At 44.0% G+C, this 19,602-nt stretch overlaps 1 protein-coding gene across 8 annotated transcripts in view; it reads left to right on the top strand.

The window, feature by feature from the left end:
* Cep41 (centrosomal protein 41) overlaps nucleotides 1-19,602 on the top strand; it is a 57,061-nt gene that overhangs the window by 4,976 nt on the left and 32,483 nt on the right. For 3 of the 8 annotated variants that reach the window (NR_130781.1, NR_130775.1, NM_031998.3), the window contains exon 1: nucleotides 11,793-11,905. The exons of 3 other annotated variants lie outside the window; for them this stretch is intronic. Coding sequence is in view for 3 of the 5 variants with exons in the window: in NM_031998.3 (NP_114387.1) it covers nucleotides 11,873-11,905 (33 nt within the window). In the remaining 2 variants the exon portion in view is untranslated. Of the gene's footprint in view, nucleotides 1-11,764; nucleotides 11,906-19,602 lie in introns of those variants that run through there. 2 more of the 8 variants (XM_030255682.1, XM_006505211.4) reach the window with 2 other exon arrangements.

The raw sequence follows: 19,602 nt of genomic DNA, 5'->3' as shown, positions 1-19,602 counted from the left end.
GACTGGGACAGCTGAGGCAGGAGGATTACCTTACATTCCAAACCAGCCTCGAGGCTACATAGCGAGTTCCAGTTCAACTGGATTTATGTGAGGTCAGAGAGGGGGTGAGGTTGGGCTTGGGGCTATTTGCCATGAATTTGCTCATTTGAAAAAAAAAAAAAAAAAGTCCTAACCTGGCTTTTCTACCTCCACCCCCAAGTCCTGGGGTTAGGGCAAGTGCTGCCTTGTCTGGTCACTATTCACTATTTTTGGTGAATCTTTGTCTCAGTTTGAAATGCTCACAGGACTTCTCTCCTGCCCAGCCTTGATCCATTTGATATCTCTTGTCAGTGGTCTCACTAATTTAGCATCTATTCAATGGCGCTCAACCTTCATAATGCTGTGAGCCTTTATTATAGTTCCTCATGTTGTGGTGACCTACAACCATAAAATTATTATTATTTTTTGCTACTTCATGACTGTAAAAGTACTACTGTTATAAGTCATAATGTAAATATCAGAATTTCTCAATGGTCTTAGGTGATCCCTGTAAAAGGGTCAGTTGACACACCCCCACAGGAGGTTGTGACCCACAGATTGAGAACCGCTGAATACCATTCATTGAGGTTCAATAGCCCATCAGAACAGCACCCAGAATAGCTATAGGTCTATCAAGTCATCAGTGGAGCTTTAGAGCCTCTGAAATCATCCAGGCATCCATTCCAACCATTGATCTACTTCATCTTCTACTCCAATTCTGCTTGATGAAGTGACCCCTCACTCCCCAGACCTAGCTCAGGTCTAACCATCTCTCTGAAAGTGAGATTACTCTCAATCCGAAACCTTTGAAAGTGACCGATGAAGTGAGTGAACTTACTGGGGAAGAACTGTGGTGTGGGTAGATAAGAACCGTGAATGAGCAGGGACCAGAATTATGAAGAGGGGGAGAGGGCCAAGGACACACCCTGAATGCGTGCACTGGCAGTGGGTTGAATGATGGAGAAGAGGTGAGCCCAAAGCAAGATGGGAGATGAGGCTCGCTCGCGATCCTTTGTCCTCTGTCTACACTGAGGGAACAGGGCCCTGCTGATGGCCTGAGCAAGGGCTGGGAGAATGAGCACCTCTGCAGTCCCTGGGGTGTATAAACTGACTGATATATAAACCAGAACACTAATACATTCATATACAAAGAGAACTCTTCCTGCCAAGCCGACCAGATGTTCATGCTGACTGGTCAGCGCATTCTCTCCTATTGGAAAATCTACATGGGAAGCCAAATTATAATCAGGAGGTTGTTTGTGAGCATGAAATCAGAACAAAGGGAGGGAGCTAGATGAGTCCTGTGGCATCCGTGGGGATATAGGGTGGACTGCATGCTTGTGTCTAACGGTCAAAAAAACAACCCTTTCCCTTGACAGGGCTGGAGACATCATGACAAATGTTTGTTCCTTGGCTCCACTCTTCAGCACTCCCTACAGACTATCCCCCTCCTGTTCCCATAGTCTTGCTTCAGCTGTTAAGACCAGTGATTAGGTTACAGCTCTCCTTCACATTCCGTCATGCCTTGATTAGATTTCCAGGCTCTGCTGCATTCTGTTACTTGGGGTGACATTTGCAGGCATTTGGGTATGTATTTTGTGTGGGTCTCATTGGTCTAACAATTAAAGAAAAATATTATCACTTTGGGAGATGATTTATCATCATGCCTTATCGATACACTAGATAGTAGATAAAAAGGTTGAAAATGTCCAGAGTAACAAAGGAGGCCGCTTTCCATGTGTCAGCCTCCTGTGTGTCTTCGCAGGAACTGTCACACTTCATTCTTGACAAATATTGAGCGCCTATCTAGTGCCAGACACCAAGCCAGGCATGAGGAATGTGAAGAATGAGGCTTGATGGAGTGTCAGGTAGGGAGTTGGAGGATGAAGGAAACAGATAAAGAGATCACAGATCCCAGGCCGGGCTGTTTTCAGGCATGCATTGGTGGCATTTGAAAAGAGTCTATCCCACAGTCTGGGATGAAGACAGAGGTCAATCATGGAAGGCTCCCAGAGCGAGGTGGGCTCCTATTTATCCTGAAGGATGAGTAGAAGGTAATCAAATGATTCAAAGTCAGACTTACCAAACAAGAAGCAAGTTCAGACAAAGGACTGATCGACAAGAGATGTCATGGCATGCTGTAAGGGCTGTCCTCCAGGGTGACAAAGGCTCTCAGGATGGTGAGAGACTGTCCTGACAGTTGGTGAGAACAAAAACCTCCAAAGACTTCACTGCAGAGAATCATTGCGTGGCTAAAGCCTAGTATGGTTTGAATGTACCCTCCAAAATACCATTGTTTGGTAACTTGATAGCCAGATTTATATGTGCATAACATTTGGACATGGGGCATTTGAGAGTTAGAAAGGATTAGATGGGGTCATGAGAGTGGGGCCCCGTGATATTAGGAACTTTATAAGACAGAAAGAGACTCTGCGTTCTTGGCCTCTCTTACCACATGACCCAGGGAGAAGGGTCCCGACAGGTGCTGAGCAGATGCTGGTACGATGACTTTGAACCTCTCAGCCCCCAGGGCATCTATTCTTCATAAATTACCTGCTCTTGAGTATTTGGTTATGCACGCTATAAATCTCATGAGACATTGTTACCACTTGTACTTAATGAATTTTCTTTTAAAGACAATAAAAATTGATGGGAAATGTCTTTTGTATTTATCCTCATTTTTTTTTTAAAAATCATTCCCATTGTTCTTAATGTCTTTGTATTTGTCACAGTGATCCCACTATAATCATGCTTTTGCATGATTATATTAAATCATGCAAATATATATAATATAAATTATATTAAAGAAGTTCTTTAACTTCTTTAATATTTTGTTTAATCCTAGACAATTGCCAATGAATTTCCCAAATTTTGTCTGAAAAATATTTGTTAATTTTTAATTAATTATTTATTTATTGGATATTTTATTTACTTACATTTCATATGTTATCCCCTTTCTCTGTTTCCCCTCCAAAAACCCCCTATTCCATCCCCCCTCCTCCTGCTTCTATGAGGGTGCTCCCTCACCCACCCACCCACTCCTGCCTCCCTGCCCTGGCATTCCCCTACACTGGGGCATCGAGCCTTCACAGGATTAAGGGCCTCTCCTCCCAATGATGCCCAACAAGGCCATCCTCTGCTACATATGCAGCTGGAGCCATGGGTCCCTCCATGTGTACTCTTTGGTTGGTGGTTTAGTCCCTGGGAGCTCTGGGGGCGTCTGGTGGGTTGTTATTGTTGTTTGACACTATACTGTGAGCCTGCTCCAGTGTAAACTTCTTGCTAGGATAGACAGAGATTCCCAAAGTTATGAGCCCAAATCAGTCTTCTGCCCTAGTAACCAACCAACCAACTAACCAACCAACCAACCAACCAACCAAAGGGTCCCCTGACTGTAGAATTTAGAACTGACCCATCCTTTTTCTGTACTTAAAACATATCCCTTAGTTTTCTGTTTTGCTTTTGGTTTTTGGAGTTGTTGTTGCTCCCAACAAGAAGTTTGCTATAACCGCATCCTTGCTCTTCTGTGTATTGTATTCTTTGTCTTTTTGAGTGCATCGACTTTGTTTCCAGGACTACACTGTGTAGGTGGCTCTGATTTCTGCTTTCATTTGGCTGCACTTACAACACTCAGACTTGCACCTTGGTTGCCTTCCACTACTTTTAGAAAACCCTTCTCTGCTACATCTCTGCCATCTACCTCTGTCTTGCTTGCATGTCTTCTTGAGGACACTCCGGTGATTAAAAAAATAATAATAATTAACTCTTGTGAGTGCATGCGTTATGTCTGTGTGTGGTTGTGCATATTCGAGTCTGTGAATAAGGGTGTGCCGGCCAGGAGCAGAGCTCTATCAGCGAAACCAAGTCCCTAGGCCCAGAATTTTTAATGTTCTTTTTGTATGTCTTAAGTAGACTTTCCCTGTGTTTCATTTTTGGATGATTCTCTTGCCATCTTCAAGGTCACGTCAGCACTAGCTAGGTTGCTGTTGATATTAGAAAAATTCTTTAACGTTTTATAAAATAGGTATTTATTTAGTGCATGTGTATTTTGTGTCACATACGTGGAGGGCAGGTGACAACCTGCAGGTGTCAGGTCACTCCTACCATCTGGGTCCCAAGGATCAAACTCAGGTCATCAAATGTTCATAGCAAGAGCTTTTTACCCATTGAGTCATCTTGCTCATCACAAATTTTTCACCGTTGGCACTATGCTTTTATTCCTCCTATTTTCAAATTTCGTAGTTTCTCTATTTGCTAAAATCCTCCACATGCTAATCCATATGGGTTTTTTTGTTTTGTTTTTTGTTTGTTTGTTTGGTTGGTTGGTTTTTTTTGTTTTTGTTTTTTTTTTTTTTTTTTACCTTTCTCACTAAGACTTTTAGCATGTTAGTCAGTTATTGTAAAATCCAGATCTGACAGATCTTTAAGAATCCCTTTCTCTCTTCTTTGTCTCTATGGCATGATTTGGTACCGAGTGGCAGCCATGATGTAAGTTGGTAGGAATGAAGTGACCTGCATTTACATCAGGGTGTGGGCAGCGTGCTCTTGCAGAGGAGGCCTGCTTCCGAGGAGACTAACTCCCTACTCAGTAGCCAGTTGATGTTTTGTGCTTACTCCCACGTCCCTGGGTACCAGACAGAGCCACAGCCCCGTGTTTGGAGCTGGCAAGGTTTCCGGTTTGCAGGTTACCTCTGGTCTTCTTGCCTCCCTGCACACTGGTAGTCAGAGACTTCCCTCACAGCTCTCCCTCTGCTCCTGTCTCCCATGCTTGTCACTGGGCTGCAGTAAGAGCAGGGAGGTAGCTCCTCTGGTCTGGGCTCCTGCCTCAGTCTCTCACAAAAATTCTTTGCCTCATCTCCAGGGGCCAGCTCAGTCCCTTCTATTTTACCTGGTCAAACACTGTCTGGCACCTTGGGAGGGCTAGGCAAAAGCTTGTTCCCTTGGCACTCTCATCTCTACAATGTGTTGGTGTTGGTGCGGGTTCTTGGGATCTAGAGATTTTTCTTGACCCACCCCATCCTGCCCCTGACACAAGCACCCCCTACCCTCCCTCTCTCTAATACGGCAGATGTCTGTGGGATTCCTGGGAATGGGAAGGCCAGCTTCCTTCCTGGCCCCAGATGTTTCCCCCCCTAAATGGGGCCCCCTATCCTGACGGTCTGTTTTATCGCTTACATAGGAGTCATAGGATATGGGTAATGTTTGTGCCTGTCCCCGGCAGTGACCGATCACTTCCTGAAAATCTACTCCACCAAGGTAGCTTCCCTTGGCTACCTTGTCTTGCTCCAAGCTTTCTGTGAGTAACCAGAGGACAGGGATGGAGAGGAAAGTGGAAATGTCCTCTTGTGATAGGATCTGAATCCTGGTCAGCACTCTCCTAGAAACAGAAAGTCGGGTGTGGATATCGTTACCCCATTTATCTACAAGAATATTTCTCTGTATGAGGGGAGGAGGAGGAGGACAGGAAAGGAGAGAGTTAACTGGTTTATGTAATTATAGAGGTTAGCAAGTCAAAGAGAAAAAAGTCTGCACAGGGTGTGCAAGCTGCAGACAAAGGGAAGAAAGTCCAAAGGCATCTTGCTGGCAAATTCTCACTTCCTTACGGGTGGTCAGTTCTTTTTCTCTTAAGGTTTTCAACTGTTTGGATGGAGCCAAACCACAGCCTAGAAGGTTATCTACTCTGCTCAAAGTCAACCAATTAATCTCATCTTTTAAAACACTTTACAGAAATACCCACATTAATGTTTGACCAAACATCTGGGTGGCTTGGTGCAGCCAAGCTGACACACAGAATTAACTAGCACAGGTTCACCCGTTACTCCACATGGCTCTGCTAACCCACATGCAGCCTAAGGGCATGGCTTTCTTCTTCCCTCCATCTAAAACCAGAACCTTTGTGTCTAGCCCGACCAGATAGCGCGGGGATCCGCAGGACTCTGGAGTTAGTTATGAACATGAGCTCACGTCTCTGAGGGCTTCGGGAAGGCATGATTTTTAGAGAAGAGTTACCTTCCTATTCGTTGTGATGGAGTGATGTTCCCTTGAAGGTTTTTTTTTGCATACTAATTATGGTAGCAGAATGTCTGACAGTGTGTTGTTGTTTTGTTTTTACCACGGATATAATCTTGATTGTTTAAAAATTATGGACAAGAATTATATTTGGAGGGAAAGGGGAGGAGGCAAAGAAAGCAAGGAGAGGGGGTGCAAGCAGTGGCCTCAGGTTTTCACACGAAACTCTGAGTTCTAATGTTATTCTGACAGATATGACTATCTAACACATTCTGTCCTTATGGCTGCTCTACTGACATGCAGGCCCACTGGCCATTCCTTGTGCCCACAGTATGATGGGTGCCTCCCAACTCTGACTCTATCTCCATTCTGACCCAAGCCCGATCGTCAGAGTGCTCTTGGTACTGGGTCTGTGACAGAACATTGTTCCCCCCAAAATTTCAAGCCAGAGACCAAAACATTCCTTGTACTATCCTAACATCCTGGATTCTGTCACAGGTGGAAGATCTTCTGGGAAGGGACATCATGTCTGACATGTCCAATTCATTCTGTCACAGCAAGGCAGTCAGTCCATGTGGCCCTCTGTTCGGGTTTGAACATGTCTCCCAAATGTCATATGTTGACAGTCGTAACCCCTGATTTATATATTTATACTTGGCTATGGGGCATTTGAGGGGTACTAGGATCCTTAAGAGCTCATGGATTAATAGATGAATAGGGTATCCTCTCTGGCAAATAAGCTCTCCAGGGCATGCCCTCTGCCATGTTATGATGCAGAAAGAAACCCATCACCAGGTTCTAAGCAAGTGCCTCTAAGGCACTATGATCTTAGAGTTCCTGGACCCTAAAACTCTGACTTAGATAAATTTCTACTCTTTGTAATTTATCTGGACTCTAACATTTCATTATAAGAACAGAAAATAGACAAAGACACAGAGGTGGCTTCAGAACTGCACAGTAGGAACATGGACTCTAGCAACAACTCACCCAGCATATCACTTACGTCTTCACTAGAAAGTAGTATAGTGTGTGATTATAGATTTGGGTGTCCATCACTCTCCTTGGACTGGCTGTACGGATGTGTAGGCAAGGGCCAATGTCCCATTCAGATTTGGTGTGTTCTTCCTTTGAAAACATTTCACATCTATCATGGGGGTAGAGGCTCATTACTTCAGCCATGAGTTCTATTTCTTGGGACCCAGGAAAGGATCCCAGGACTGGATTAGACTGGGCGGAACTATTTCCTTAACATCTGGACATGTATGTCATTTAGGAATTAAGAACAAATGAAGCCAAGGAATGGAGCCAAGGCCCGTATCCAAAATGGAACATCATGAGACAGGTCTGGCGGAGTGGGGAGTTTGGACTTTAATCAAGAAATAGACTTGACACCCAAGGGAGGCACAGAGAACAGTTGGATGGAGGATGCAGCACTGAACAAGAAAGAGGTTCAGAGTGAAGGAAGCATACGAAAGGACCAAGCTGCTGGGTAGCAAAACGCCCACTTAGCTCCAGAGAGAGGAGTCAGGGGACTGAGTGGGCCCAGAGATACCTAAATACAAACTACCTGTCTGTCACCCATGCTGACCTTACCTGAGGCTCCCTCCCCTCAAACTCAATAGAGACTAAAAGCTCCTGGGAGCCCATACAGGGTTAAAAAGGAGACATCAAACAAATGGAAGTTCATAAGAGTACTTCTAACTTCGGAGAAAAATAAGATTAATCAGCGGGAGTAGGAACTTCTAAAGAAAAGAATCAGAACTTCTTCTCTTACAAACAAAGCTTAAAGCTCTCAGCAATCATCACTGATTGCAAGGGTCTTGCTCAAGTGCCTGGAGAGTCTGTTACTGCCAAGAACTGCTGCACTTCACATAGGGGAATTACTCAGAATTCCGCTCTGGTCTAAATCAGCCGAGACAAAAGCCATAGACAGCTTTCAGGATGCAGCCAGCAGCGTGAGGGAGCTTTGTTTCTTAGGGGAAGAATAGGATTTTTAAAGTATGGAATGAGTTCATGATCACTAAAGAAAATCTGTGAAACTCACAAAATGTCAACCAAATAAAACAAATATCTATATTTTGTAATCCAGACATAGCCTTTATCTCTTTTCATTTTTTTCCCTAAAGATACCTATATTTTTTTTTTCTCCATACATTTCAAGATCATATTAAGTAAGAAGTTTCTCAGCATTCTTTTCATTTGCTGGGTCAGGAGTAGCTCCCTCTTGACCTGATTATTCCTTAAATTATATGTGTTCACAGTTCAGTAAATTACCTTTTATGAATATGACAGTATATAGTTTAACAATTTTCTTTACTTGATGACCGATTAGGCTGGTTCTAAATTTTCAGTGTTATAAGTAAGAGTCCAGTTAACATCTACGAATGCCACTACCAAAAATTATTCTGATTATTTCCTTTTGTAAAATTCTTAGGATATTAAGATTTAAGGATTTCTTTTGTAGTTCTTATTGAATTACTCAACAGGTCACACTTCTTTATATGCACATTAGCAGTATCCAAAGGTGTTTATTTCATGAACTACTGGGCACTATATGGTTAACTTTTTTTAAAAGTATCTTGTCGGTCAGTTGAAAAATGAGACAGCTCTTTGCCTTGTTAGACACACCAATGTTTACTGAATGTTATCGTCCATGGATTATCATTTGATAGCACTTAGCTATTTTTCATAGTGAGAGTAAACACCTTCCTTTAATGTTGATCCAGTTTTGACACCGTAGGATCTGAAAGGAATCTTGATGCTAAAAGCCTTTTGGTTTGTAGCTTGACACCACCAAGGAGTCCATGGAGGCCTGCGATGGAAGCGAGGTGTGGCTCTTTCTGGGCAGAGGCTCTTCAAGAACCTTTGGGCTCTTCTCCATCAGAATCCAGGGGATGGAGAAGAACCATGTGTTTAAATTGCTCCATCCCAGTAACAAGGTAGCCTTAGACTGAAGAATACACACTTCCATAATCTTGCTATATGCCATGTATGCTGCCCTAATTTGATAAACACAATGACCATGAAGGCCAATAAACTTTATATTTCCATACCCCCTGGAACAAGAGTTTAAAAACAGTCTTACAATATGCTGGACATTACATTTTCTGTTCTTGGAAATTGGATTGTTGGTCTGTACCCTTATGAATGCGTTATCACCCACCCATTTGCTTGATTTCCAAGTTGAAAGCTTTATAGCTGCCCTTGCCATAGCCCAGGTTCTCATCTTGCTTACCCCACTTCATGGACCTCTATCGCTTCACCTATAGCCTTCAAGTTTCTCCTTTCTTCCTTTCCTCCAACCTCTGGGCTTTGGCCCCTTCTTATTCCTTTTCTCCCTCATTTAGTCTCTGAGTATGCTTGCGTGTGTACATGCATGGAAGTCACAGGACAACTTGCAAGTAGTTGGTCCTCCCCTCCCCTTCCACCATGTAGGTTCCAGGGATTGACCTCAGGTCACTCACTTTGGCAGCCAGGACCTTGACAACAAAGCCATCCCACATGTCCGTTTCCAAATTTTCTACCCATAATCCCTATGGTCACTTTGAAGTGGAAATGTAAGGGTTCTCTGAGAAGTCATTTGGATGGTGTTTTGCTATGACAAACACGTGAAGGAAAGTTTCGTTAAAGTGGACACAGGTGGGAAAGGCTAAGGCCGATTCATGAGGGAACTGTGTCTAAAGCAGACACAGGAGAGAGGATGTTCTAAAGCAAGTGCATAAAAGGACAGGTGATGAAGGATTCTTTGCTAACAACACGCATGTATCGGTCTGCTTTACATTGTGTTGTTGAGCTACATTGTATTGTTGATCTGCATTTGTTCGGACACAGTAGAGAAAAATGCACCAAAAAAAACCCTTCTGGTGGTGTGCTGCAGTTTGTTGCGGCTTCCAAGGACTGGGGCTGACTGGATGCCTGTGCTTTAGGCAAGCGTCCTGCTGAGGTAAGACGTGTGCTGAGGCAAGGCACGTGGAGGACACTTGATGTGTGAAAGGCATAAATGGGACTCCAAGGAATGACGGAGACAGAGCCCGGCTTGCTCATACAGTTAGCTGTGCAACACTGGTGGGTCTCGGTGGTCTTTGCTGGCCTTCACTTTCCTGAGAGAGGCACAACAGAGAACTTCTCCTTGGGTTCCCGATGGTCCCTCCTGCTGACTCAAGTTGAGGCTGGGGCCAGGCTGTCTCTGCTAGGTCTTGTCACCACTGTTGCTAAGCCAACTTTACCGAACTGGACCCCTGGTGTATCCGTGAGGTATTTGCAACTAGATCAAGCTGCCGCTGCCTGCTAACCTGTGAATTGAACTGCCGATTTCCAGACAACACTGAGTTGCTCCAAAGAACCTTTCTAAACAGGTCCATTTCCCACATATCCTTTCTTTTCTACTACCTCTGGTGGGGTGGTGGGCTACAAGGAAGGTTAAAGCATTTAAGAACCATCGTTAATAATAGGATTTGAAAAAAAAATTAAAGCTAGAGTTACTCCAACTCCAAGCTGCACAGGGGTTCGCTATGCAAAGATGTGATAAATACACCCTATCTACTCCCTTCTAACCTTTGCAGCCCCCAATCCTTCATTCTAATAGAATGATGAGTGGGAATTTTAGAAGGGTTAAAGACTAGACATGGTAAAGGGATTTAAGATAAACCTTGGTAGGTATTAAACACTAAACACAGTACAAGGGGCAGTTAGGACAATAGTCCAAGATCCTGGAGGTCCAGTCTGAATGACTTGATCCAAGATACGGCCCTAAGAGCAGGTTCCTGAAGTTGCTATGAGGCACGACAGGGTATGAGAGACCACGTTGTTGACTAGGTCATCTGCGTAGACCCTGCCATAGTTCACATGGATGTTGTTATTAACACAGAGCTAGCCAGTATGAACAAACCAATGGAACCTTTCTCTATTCCTGGAAAAAAAAACGACTTAGAGCACAGGACAAAGGGTTACTGTGCTGTTTCTTCCCTGTAAAATGAAATAGTAATTTTGATGGATTTGGTGGGACATTTAGGAGCCAAGTCAAACTGTGTGGGTAATTGTTTTGTAAAGGTGCTAGGACTTAATTTTCAGATCTGGAATGAGAACAGGTGGTGGTTGGTGGCAGGAGTTACAATGGTTTCCATGACAACGGGATCGGATTTTAGTCATCTTTCCCATCCTCCACAAAACATACTGCCGCTTTCTTCATAAGGTGCTTATTAAATACTTGTTAAATGAATGATGAACCACTGAACGGTGTGTGCTCTTTGCAATTAAGGTTGCTGTTCTTTCGCTAGACTAAAAGCTTTTAGAGCAACAATAATTACTGTGTTTACTTATGATATTTTGCATAATTTGCATAATAACTTAAGACCTGAACATAATAAACTATGCACTCTCGTTCCAGTTGAACATCCCTGGCCCAAATCATGTCCTTTGCCGTGGAAGAAGTAGCCCCGATGTTTGGTTAGAAAGACTTTACAAAGGGTTGGGGGGACCTGTGGTGAATTTGTGTTCTCTCTCCAGCCTGAGGCCAGACCCTCCCCCCCCCCCCCTTCTCAGGTCTGCGCAGGCGCCGGAGCCCCTCCCCCTTCCTTCCCGCGCTCAGGCAGGAGCTGGGCGCCAGGATCCAAGCTGCGCTAGCGGGCGTCCCGCGTTGCCCTTGGCAACCATTGAGCAGCTTTTTTTGCTCTCCCCGCCCGGGCCGAAGCAGTAAACGGAGCTTCTATTGGCTGGCCTGGGCAGCCGAGCCAATCGGAAGAGAGGTTACAGGGAGGCGGCTGAGTGGGGGCTGGAGGGGGGTAGGAAGCTAGATTAGTAGCCAGACGTGAGGCTAGAACCCCGAGCGTGGTCGGTTGGAGCAAATATGTCTGCCCGGAGGCACATTGGGAATCCTGAGGTGAGGGCCAGGTCCGGACCCGAGAGCCGGAGGGGGCGGGCGCACCGGAAAAGGCGCCACGTGGGCAGGGACGAACAGCCGGCCACTTCCGCCGCCCGGAAGGCGGGAAGTGGCCAGCGTGAGGAGGGGGCCGAGCGCAGGGCCTGGGGCGGGGCAGGCCGAGGCTCCACGTCAGTGGCACCCGCCGGTGCCGGGCGTGCTCGCCCCACAAAGACCCACCGGACACCGACGTTCGAGGCTTGGAGGAGCCAAGTACATAAAGACACAGCCCCTGCCCTCAAAGAGTTTACAGTCTAGGAGTGACACCTGCAAACAAAGTAAAAATCAAAGACCCCCAAAACATGGAAGGAGGTGAAGGGGCCCATCACTTCTGAGTTGGGGTACCCCAGGCCAAGCCGCCCTTGCAAAGGGAGCAAAATAGGGCCCTTTGTTCTCCTTTACCCTCAGTGCCCTTGTGCATTTGTAGCAGTTTAATGTCACCCAGTGTTATTTGACCCTTACCAAACAAGTAACCAGACCTACAAAGAGAACGACAGAGTCTCTACAGTAGAGTTCAGTCTAGTGATGGAAATTGGTGAGCTTCGGGAGAGAGATGGAGGAGGAAAGACAGCACTCAAGCTGAGAGAAGGAGGGGCGTTCTTGAGCTGAAAAGGCCCCAACCCATCAAGGCCACTCGTGAGTCAGGTGAAGAGCTTGCTAGAACAGCCTGTGTAAAGCCAAGGAGAGCTTCAACTCCGACCAAGTCCCAGTAGGAGTCTACAGAACAAAAGGCAATTTGAGAGGGGCCTTCTGCACCTTCATAGCAAACACCAGTTGTAGGTCTTGGATTTCTTGTTGAATGCCTGGTGTCGGAAACTGTGGCATGTGTATTGGAGTGCCATGATAGTAATGTCTGTTATTTTGGTGGGGTTTTTTGTTTGTTTGGTTGTTTTTTGTTGTTGTTGTTTGGTTGGTTGGTTGTCTCTGAGACAGTCTCACTATGTAGCTCCAGCTGTCCTGGAACTCACTATGTGGACTAGGCTGGCCTCAAACTTAAAGAGATCCACCTGCCTCTGCCTCATAGATACTGGAATTTAAAGGCATGTGCCGCCACTACTAAACCTTGATAGTGATGTGTAAATATTACACAGTGTCACTTACATTTGGAGTCTAAAGTCCAACTCAGTGAAGTAGAAATTAGAATAATGGTCACCAGAAGTTAGGGATATAGCGTCTGGGACAAAGAGATGCTGGTCGCAGGGTAGAAAGTTTGTTAGGAGAACTAAACTTTTGAGATGGCACAGGAGATGACACAGCAGGGTGACTAAAATATAAATTTAATGTACATCTCAGATTAGCCAAGAGAACATTCCAAACCTCTCCTCACAACAAGGGAGGTAATGACGATATTTACTAACTTAATAATTGCACAGTGTGTGCATGTCAACCTTTTTTTCCTAGAAATAAATTATGTTTTGTCAACTAAAATAATATCAATATTAGATGCCTGTGATGGGGTGGGCTGGGTAGTTCAAGATTGGGAATACCATTATCCTGCCTACTGGTCAGCACGCAAGAAGCTTCTAAGGAGTTTTAGTCATGTGCTCAGACTTGCATTTTAGGCACCATCATAGCCACACTGTGGTGGATGGAGTTGGACAGGCTGTGTCGAGGAGCGGAGACATTGATGAGGTGGTTATGTTGCCATATGTCTGAACTGATGCTAGGAAGTCGGGGCAGAATGAAAGAGAACTATTAGGTGTAAAACCCACCATCAAGCATGATCGCCCTTGAGAGAGGGCATCAAGGCAGATGACTTCCATCCCCAGCTGGGACCATTCATGGGCTCTCCTGAAGGAAGCCGGAAATATAGGACAAAGAGTCCGTCAGAAGAGGAAGGATGTAAACACTTGCTGTCTTTACTGCCTTCTTTGAGTGGAGGGCCACTTCCAGGAATTCTTGAGAAAGAATGCATATGTGTTTTTGTACCCAAAATATCCTATCTAAAACTGTCTCCATTCTACATTCTTATTCTTCTTTTTTTTCCCCTGAGTGTGTGGCTGAAGATAGATTTCATGGTTGGAAAACAACATCTTGAAAACATTGTGCTGTGACCCAGCAGCCAGTGTGTCTGTAGAAAAATCCAAAGCCATCCTGTTGCTTTGTGACTTGTTGTTCCTTTCAGGAAGCTTCATTTTGTTCCCTGTGTTAGAACATTTCACAAAGGATTCCTTGTTATGGCCTGTTCTCATTCACTTTGATAAACACCAGAACCTTATATCTTTCTAGTCTGTAAATTTTTTCTTGAGTTATTTTACAGTTGACTTCATTTCCTCCACCCTCTTTCTCGGGTTCAGCATTTTGATATTATACCCATATAAACTGGTTCTGATTTTTTTCCACTTCTATCTCCTATTTTTGTCTTTCTGCTTTAAGAAATTTAAGTTTATGTTGGGTGATGGTGGCTTACACCTTTTATCGCAGCCTGATCTAGAGTGAGTTCCAGGACAGCCAAGGCCCTGCCTTGAAAAACAGGGAGGGAGAGAAGGAGGGAGCACACACTGTATTTTCTAATTCTTGTATTGATTGTAGTTTCTGCTGTGTTTGTGTGTGTGTGAGAGAGAGAGAGCCTATATGTGTGTGTGAGTATATGTATATATGTGTGAGGGTACATGTGCAGAATCCATGTATATAGGTATTTGTGTAAGTGTATGTATGTATATGTGTGTGAGTTTTATGTGTGTGGGTATATGTGCAGGATCCACATATATGGGTATTTGTGTATATGTAGGTCAGCAACCTTGGGTACTCCCCGCAGATGCTGTTGACCCTGGGTTGTGTTTGTTTGCTTGTTTGTTTTTGAGACAGAGTTTCTCACTAGCTTGGAATTCAGTCGGGCTAGGCTGGCTGACCATACGTCTCAGAACCATCTATCTCTGTCTTTTTAGCACTGGGATATCACCCCAGCCTTTTCACATGAGTTCTGGGAACCGAGGTTAGATCCTCATGCTTGCCCAGCCATCATTCTTCTGAGATGTCTCCCAGACCCCCATCATTTTCATTTTTAAGAGCTATTTTTTCCCTCTGATGTTCCTTTTTTAAAGGCGTTATTTTTATAGATTTGCAGAAAGGTGTTAAAATAGTACATAGGTCTCTTGTTCCCTTTAGTCAGCTTTCCACAGTGTAGTACACCATCAGAACTAGAGTATTAAAGCTTGTACAACTTGTGTATAGTTGTAGGCTATCTCACCACCTGTGTGCATATGCACAGAGCTACTGTTACTTCATTACCACAATAGCTCCCTCATGGCACCTTTCCCAATCACACCCGTTTTCCTCTCTTACTGCTCTCATCCTTGGCAACCACAAATATGTTTTCTGTTTCTGTATTGCCACCTTAAGAATGCTATAGGAACAGAGTCATCCAGTGTACGACCTTTTCGGATAGCTTTCTCTTTCTACTCAGGATAGTGTCCTTGAGACACCTCAGGGTGATGCATGCAGTTGACTTCTTAGTTGTTGACTAGTACTCGTAGTGTGGGTAGACCAGTACTCTGTAGTCTGAATAGACTGGTTTGTTCACTCATTAACTCATCCAGTCAGTGTAAAACATTTTGATTGCTTTCAGTCTATTAGAAATAGTCTATTAGAAATAGAGATTTCAGCTTTTGTGTGGACAGTAATCTTCATTTCTGTAAGATAGATAGGTACCCAGGAGTACAGTGGCTAAGTTATATGGTAAGCATATGTTTAGTTTTCATAGAAAATGTTGTGTGATTTTTTTTCCAGAGAGGCTGTACCACTTTTCATTCCTATTAATAGTGTATGAGAATTTTAGATTTTGCAAAATGTTGGTAACATCTGATATTGTCAATGTAGATAAACCATGTTATTTCATTGTGGGATTAAAAACGGCGGGGGGGGGTTGGGGGGGAAGGTAAGAAGACAACTTGTGAGAGTTGGTTTTTCTACCATGTATGTTGCCAGGTTTGGTGGTGAGTGCCTTTACCTACTGAGTTGTCTCGCCAACCCTCATTATGGTCTTAGTTTGTAGTCTCTAATGGACACAAAGGCTGGCAATCTTGTCATGTGATTATCTGTCATCTAGAGAACCTCTTCAGTAAAATGTCTTTGTGGGTTTTTTTTTCTTTTTTGAGATTGGGTCTCACACTGGAGCTCACTGTAGTCCTCCAGCCTCAGCCTCTGCCTCAGCCTCAGCCTCAGCCTGATGAGTGCTAGGATTACAAGTATGAACCTCCCTCCACACTCAGCTTCCTGCTTGAATGCTTGAGCCTTTTATTTCCATTTTGTTGCCATTGTTGCTGACTGAATAAATATTGGGTTTTTTTTTTTGAACAACAGATAATAATTAGGATTAAAATTCCTTACTGCCTTTTGTTTTTCTTGGAGTTTCTATATACCTTTACTTTGACTCTATACTTATGAATGTGTCTACTCATTATCACTGTAATTGTTACTATCAAATTTTATTCTTATTCTATATTTTTATAATGTAGGAAAACTTCCTACATCACTATCACTATAATTTTTCCATAGTTATCTTTTCCAAAACTTTCTCTCTATATACTATAATGAAAATTTTATGCCAGGTGGCAAAGAGAGATTTGTATTGTAATTTTGTTTTCCATAAATGCTATATTGTACATATGGTGTTTTGACTTGCTTTTTTTCCCCACTTAACAATATGTCTTGAAGCTCTAGGTGCCAGCTGATCCCAGTTCCGGTAAGGACTGCCTTTGCTTATAGATGGCTGCCTTCTTAGGGTGTCCTCACAGTGGATATAAGGAGAGAGACGTTCACTAGTGTCTCTTTTAAAATGTTATTTTTGTATTTTTTAAAAGTTGACTTGTGAAGCCAGGCACAGTGGTGCAGGCCTTTAATCCCAGAACTCAAGAGGCACAGACAAGATCTTTGTGAGTTTAAGGCCAGCCTGGTCTACAGAGTGGGTTTCAGGACAGCCAGGGCTACATAGTGAGTCCCTTCTCAAAAAAAAACAGACAACAAAAAGAGTTGATTCGTGGGTGTAGGTGTGGTATATGCAGGCACAGGTGTTCATTCCCGTGAATACCTGGTCAAAATTCAGCATTTAGTGTCTTGTTCTGCTGCTCCTCACCTCCTGTTTGGAGATAGTCTCACTGAACCTGGAGTTCATTGCTTGAGCTCAGCTGGCTGGTCCGTGAACTTCAGGAATCTGCTTATCCCCATCCTGTGTAATACCCTGTTGCCCATGACCCCCACCATTAGGCTTACAGGTGCATACATCCCATCATGCCCGGCTTTTGATGTGAGGGCTAGGGATTGGAGCACATGTAAGCACTTTACCAGCTGGCCTTTCATAAAGACACCGATACTGTCCTCAGATTTCTTTTAACCCCCTGCTGTCCATTTATGTTTCTGAGTAGATTTTAAAAGGTAATGGAGATATTTTTATTTTTTATTGAGAAGAGGCCTGTTGATGGTGAGCTACAGATGGTGACATTTACCAAGATGGGCAAGGGGTAATTGTAAAAATACAGTGGCAAGTATGTGTGTGGGTGTTGTGATACTGTGACCCAGCTCCCAAGAGCTTTCATGAACCCTTACTCAGCCACTCTGTTTATTTCCCATTGTAGGGGACACCTGAGGCAGCCGATTCTTTGGCCTGGGCTTTCCCTGGCACTTACTCAGCTGTCACAAGCCAGTCAAGTCACTTTCAGTTGTCAGTCTTGAGTTATACATGGCCTGTTCCTCTGCCAGCCACGTAACTCCCTATTCCCTAGGATTCTGCCTCCACAGTCACCAGCTTCTCTGTGGGTCTGAGCAGGGTAGTTCTCAGTCACCATCACTTCCCCCTCTTTCTGCATTCAGGGTTGTTTACATCCTTACGATATTTCTTAATGAAGTCCTTACTGAGGTTTTGGGAGGGAGGGAAAGCCGGTGTGTCTATTGTGTCTGTCCTCACTTCCAGACCGTCATCGTCACCACTGCCACCACCACCATCATCGTCATATTACTTCCTTGCATGTTTTCTGACGTGCTTACAAGAACGATAAGTGTGATGAGGTTGCCTTACCTAGTCCTCACTGCCATCGTCAGCCACAGTAGCTCCACAGACACTTTTGAATAAGTGAATATATATCTGAAACGGAAAGAAGTAGTCAAGGGTAAAATCACACCATTTAGAGATCGGAAGCGTGTGAAAGGAAATCCGTGTAAATCTGACTCAGAGAGTGTCTACTGAGTGAGAAGATGGAATCCTGAGAAACACTGTAATTAAGGGAATGAGTCATGTATCGGTGGAATGTTGAGGAGAGAGAGATTTCTGAAGCCAATGCAGTAGGAACAGGTGGGGGTTTTGTTGTTTTTAATATTCTCTCCTGTGGTATAGATGAATCAAGAAAGTTTCAGAAAAAGTATGCATTATGTTTGGCGAGTAGATTTTTGATGATAGTTAGCTGGCATGAGAGCCATAATCAAATGGTGGGGACAGTAGTCACTGCAGTGGATGATAGTAAAATCCAAACAGAGTGGTGACTTTTGCCACTGTTAGACTTAAGAATCTTGGCAGAAGAGAATAAGGGTAGGGCACTACACCTGTAATATGTTGATTTGTTAGAAATAATACCCTTACTTAGTAGCTTGATAGAAACTCTTCTTTCTTTCTCTTCTGACTCTGCTAGATGGCTCTCATGAAAAACTCATGTGACTTCACAGGCAGCCTGAAGCTACAGTTTCTTGAAAACCTCCATTTATATGTATGTCCATCGATGCAGTCTGTTGGCTGGAGCTAATAAGCTCTCACAAATGTCCTTTTCCCTGTGACCTGCACCTTTCCGTACTTGGTGGCTGAGTTCTAAGAGCAAGTGGCTCAAGAGAGCCAGGTGAAGCTGTACTGTCTTTCACCAGTGTGTCACTTCCCTCGGCGTCCCAGGGTCACCAGAATCTGGAGATGAGGAAAGCCATAGGCTTCATCTCTCAGTCAACAGACTGGAAAGCCACAATCTACTGGGATGGGAAGTTTTGACTCCATCATGAGTAATAACTACTGAGGAGAAGCTATCAGTGTACATGGAGTCTTGGGCCAAGATGGCTGTTTTATATTAACATAACTGGATCAATTAAGACACCCATTTTTAAAAGTTCCTCTTTGAAGAAAACCTATTTTATGTGAGATTACCTAAGGACCAGTACTCAGTCCCCTCATTTGTGGACATACAGGGAGGGAGATTCTGAAGCAAATGTACAGTGACTTAAAGAAAAAAACAGAAATGTGCCAACCAGCATATGAGGCCTCTGTAGAGAGATGGTGAACCAGAAAAGCACCTGTGGTCCAGGCATCTACTGCCAGTGGTTTGCTCTGTGTTGTTGTAATTTTTCTTCAGAAAAGTCCCATGCGAACTTTTCATTAACCTTTCTTTTCTAGCATTCATATCTTTACAAAGCTATGTCTTACTTTGCATAGTCTGTCGGTATGCAAAGCAGTGTTCTACTAAAATACTGTTGTGATTGTATCTCTCGGAGCTGGTCCTCACTCCTGGTCTCTAGTCAGTCTCATCATGTGGAGCCTCCCTCTCCAGGTCCAGGGTTATCACCCACGATCCCACATACTTACTAATGGCTATTGAGGTTCTGAGATTACATAACCCTTTGGAAATTTGGTGGCAACCCAGGACCCCAGCATACACAGAATTTTTCACAGGGCTTCACAACATTCATGG

Source organism: Mus musculus, chromosome 6 (assembly GCF_000001635.26).
Source record: "Mus musculus strain C57BL/6J chromosome 6, GRCm38.p6 C57BL/6J".
Lineage (NCBI taxonomy): Eukaryota > Metazoa > Chordata > Mammalia > Rodentia > Muridae > Mus > Mus musculus.
The sequence above is the reverse complement of the archived record's forward strand: the minus strand, read 5'-3'. Positions and strand labels throughout refer to the sequence as shown.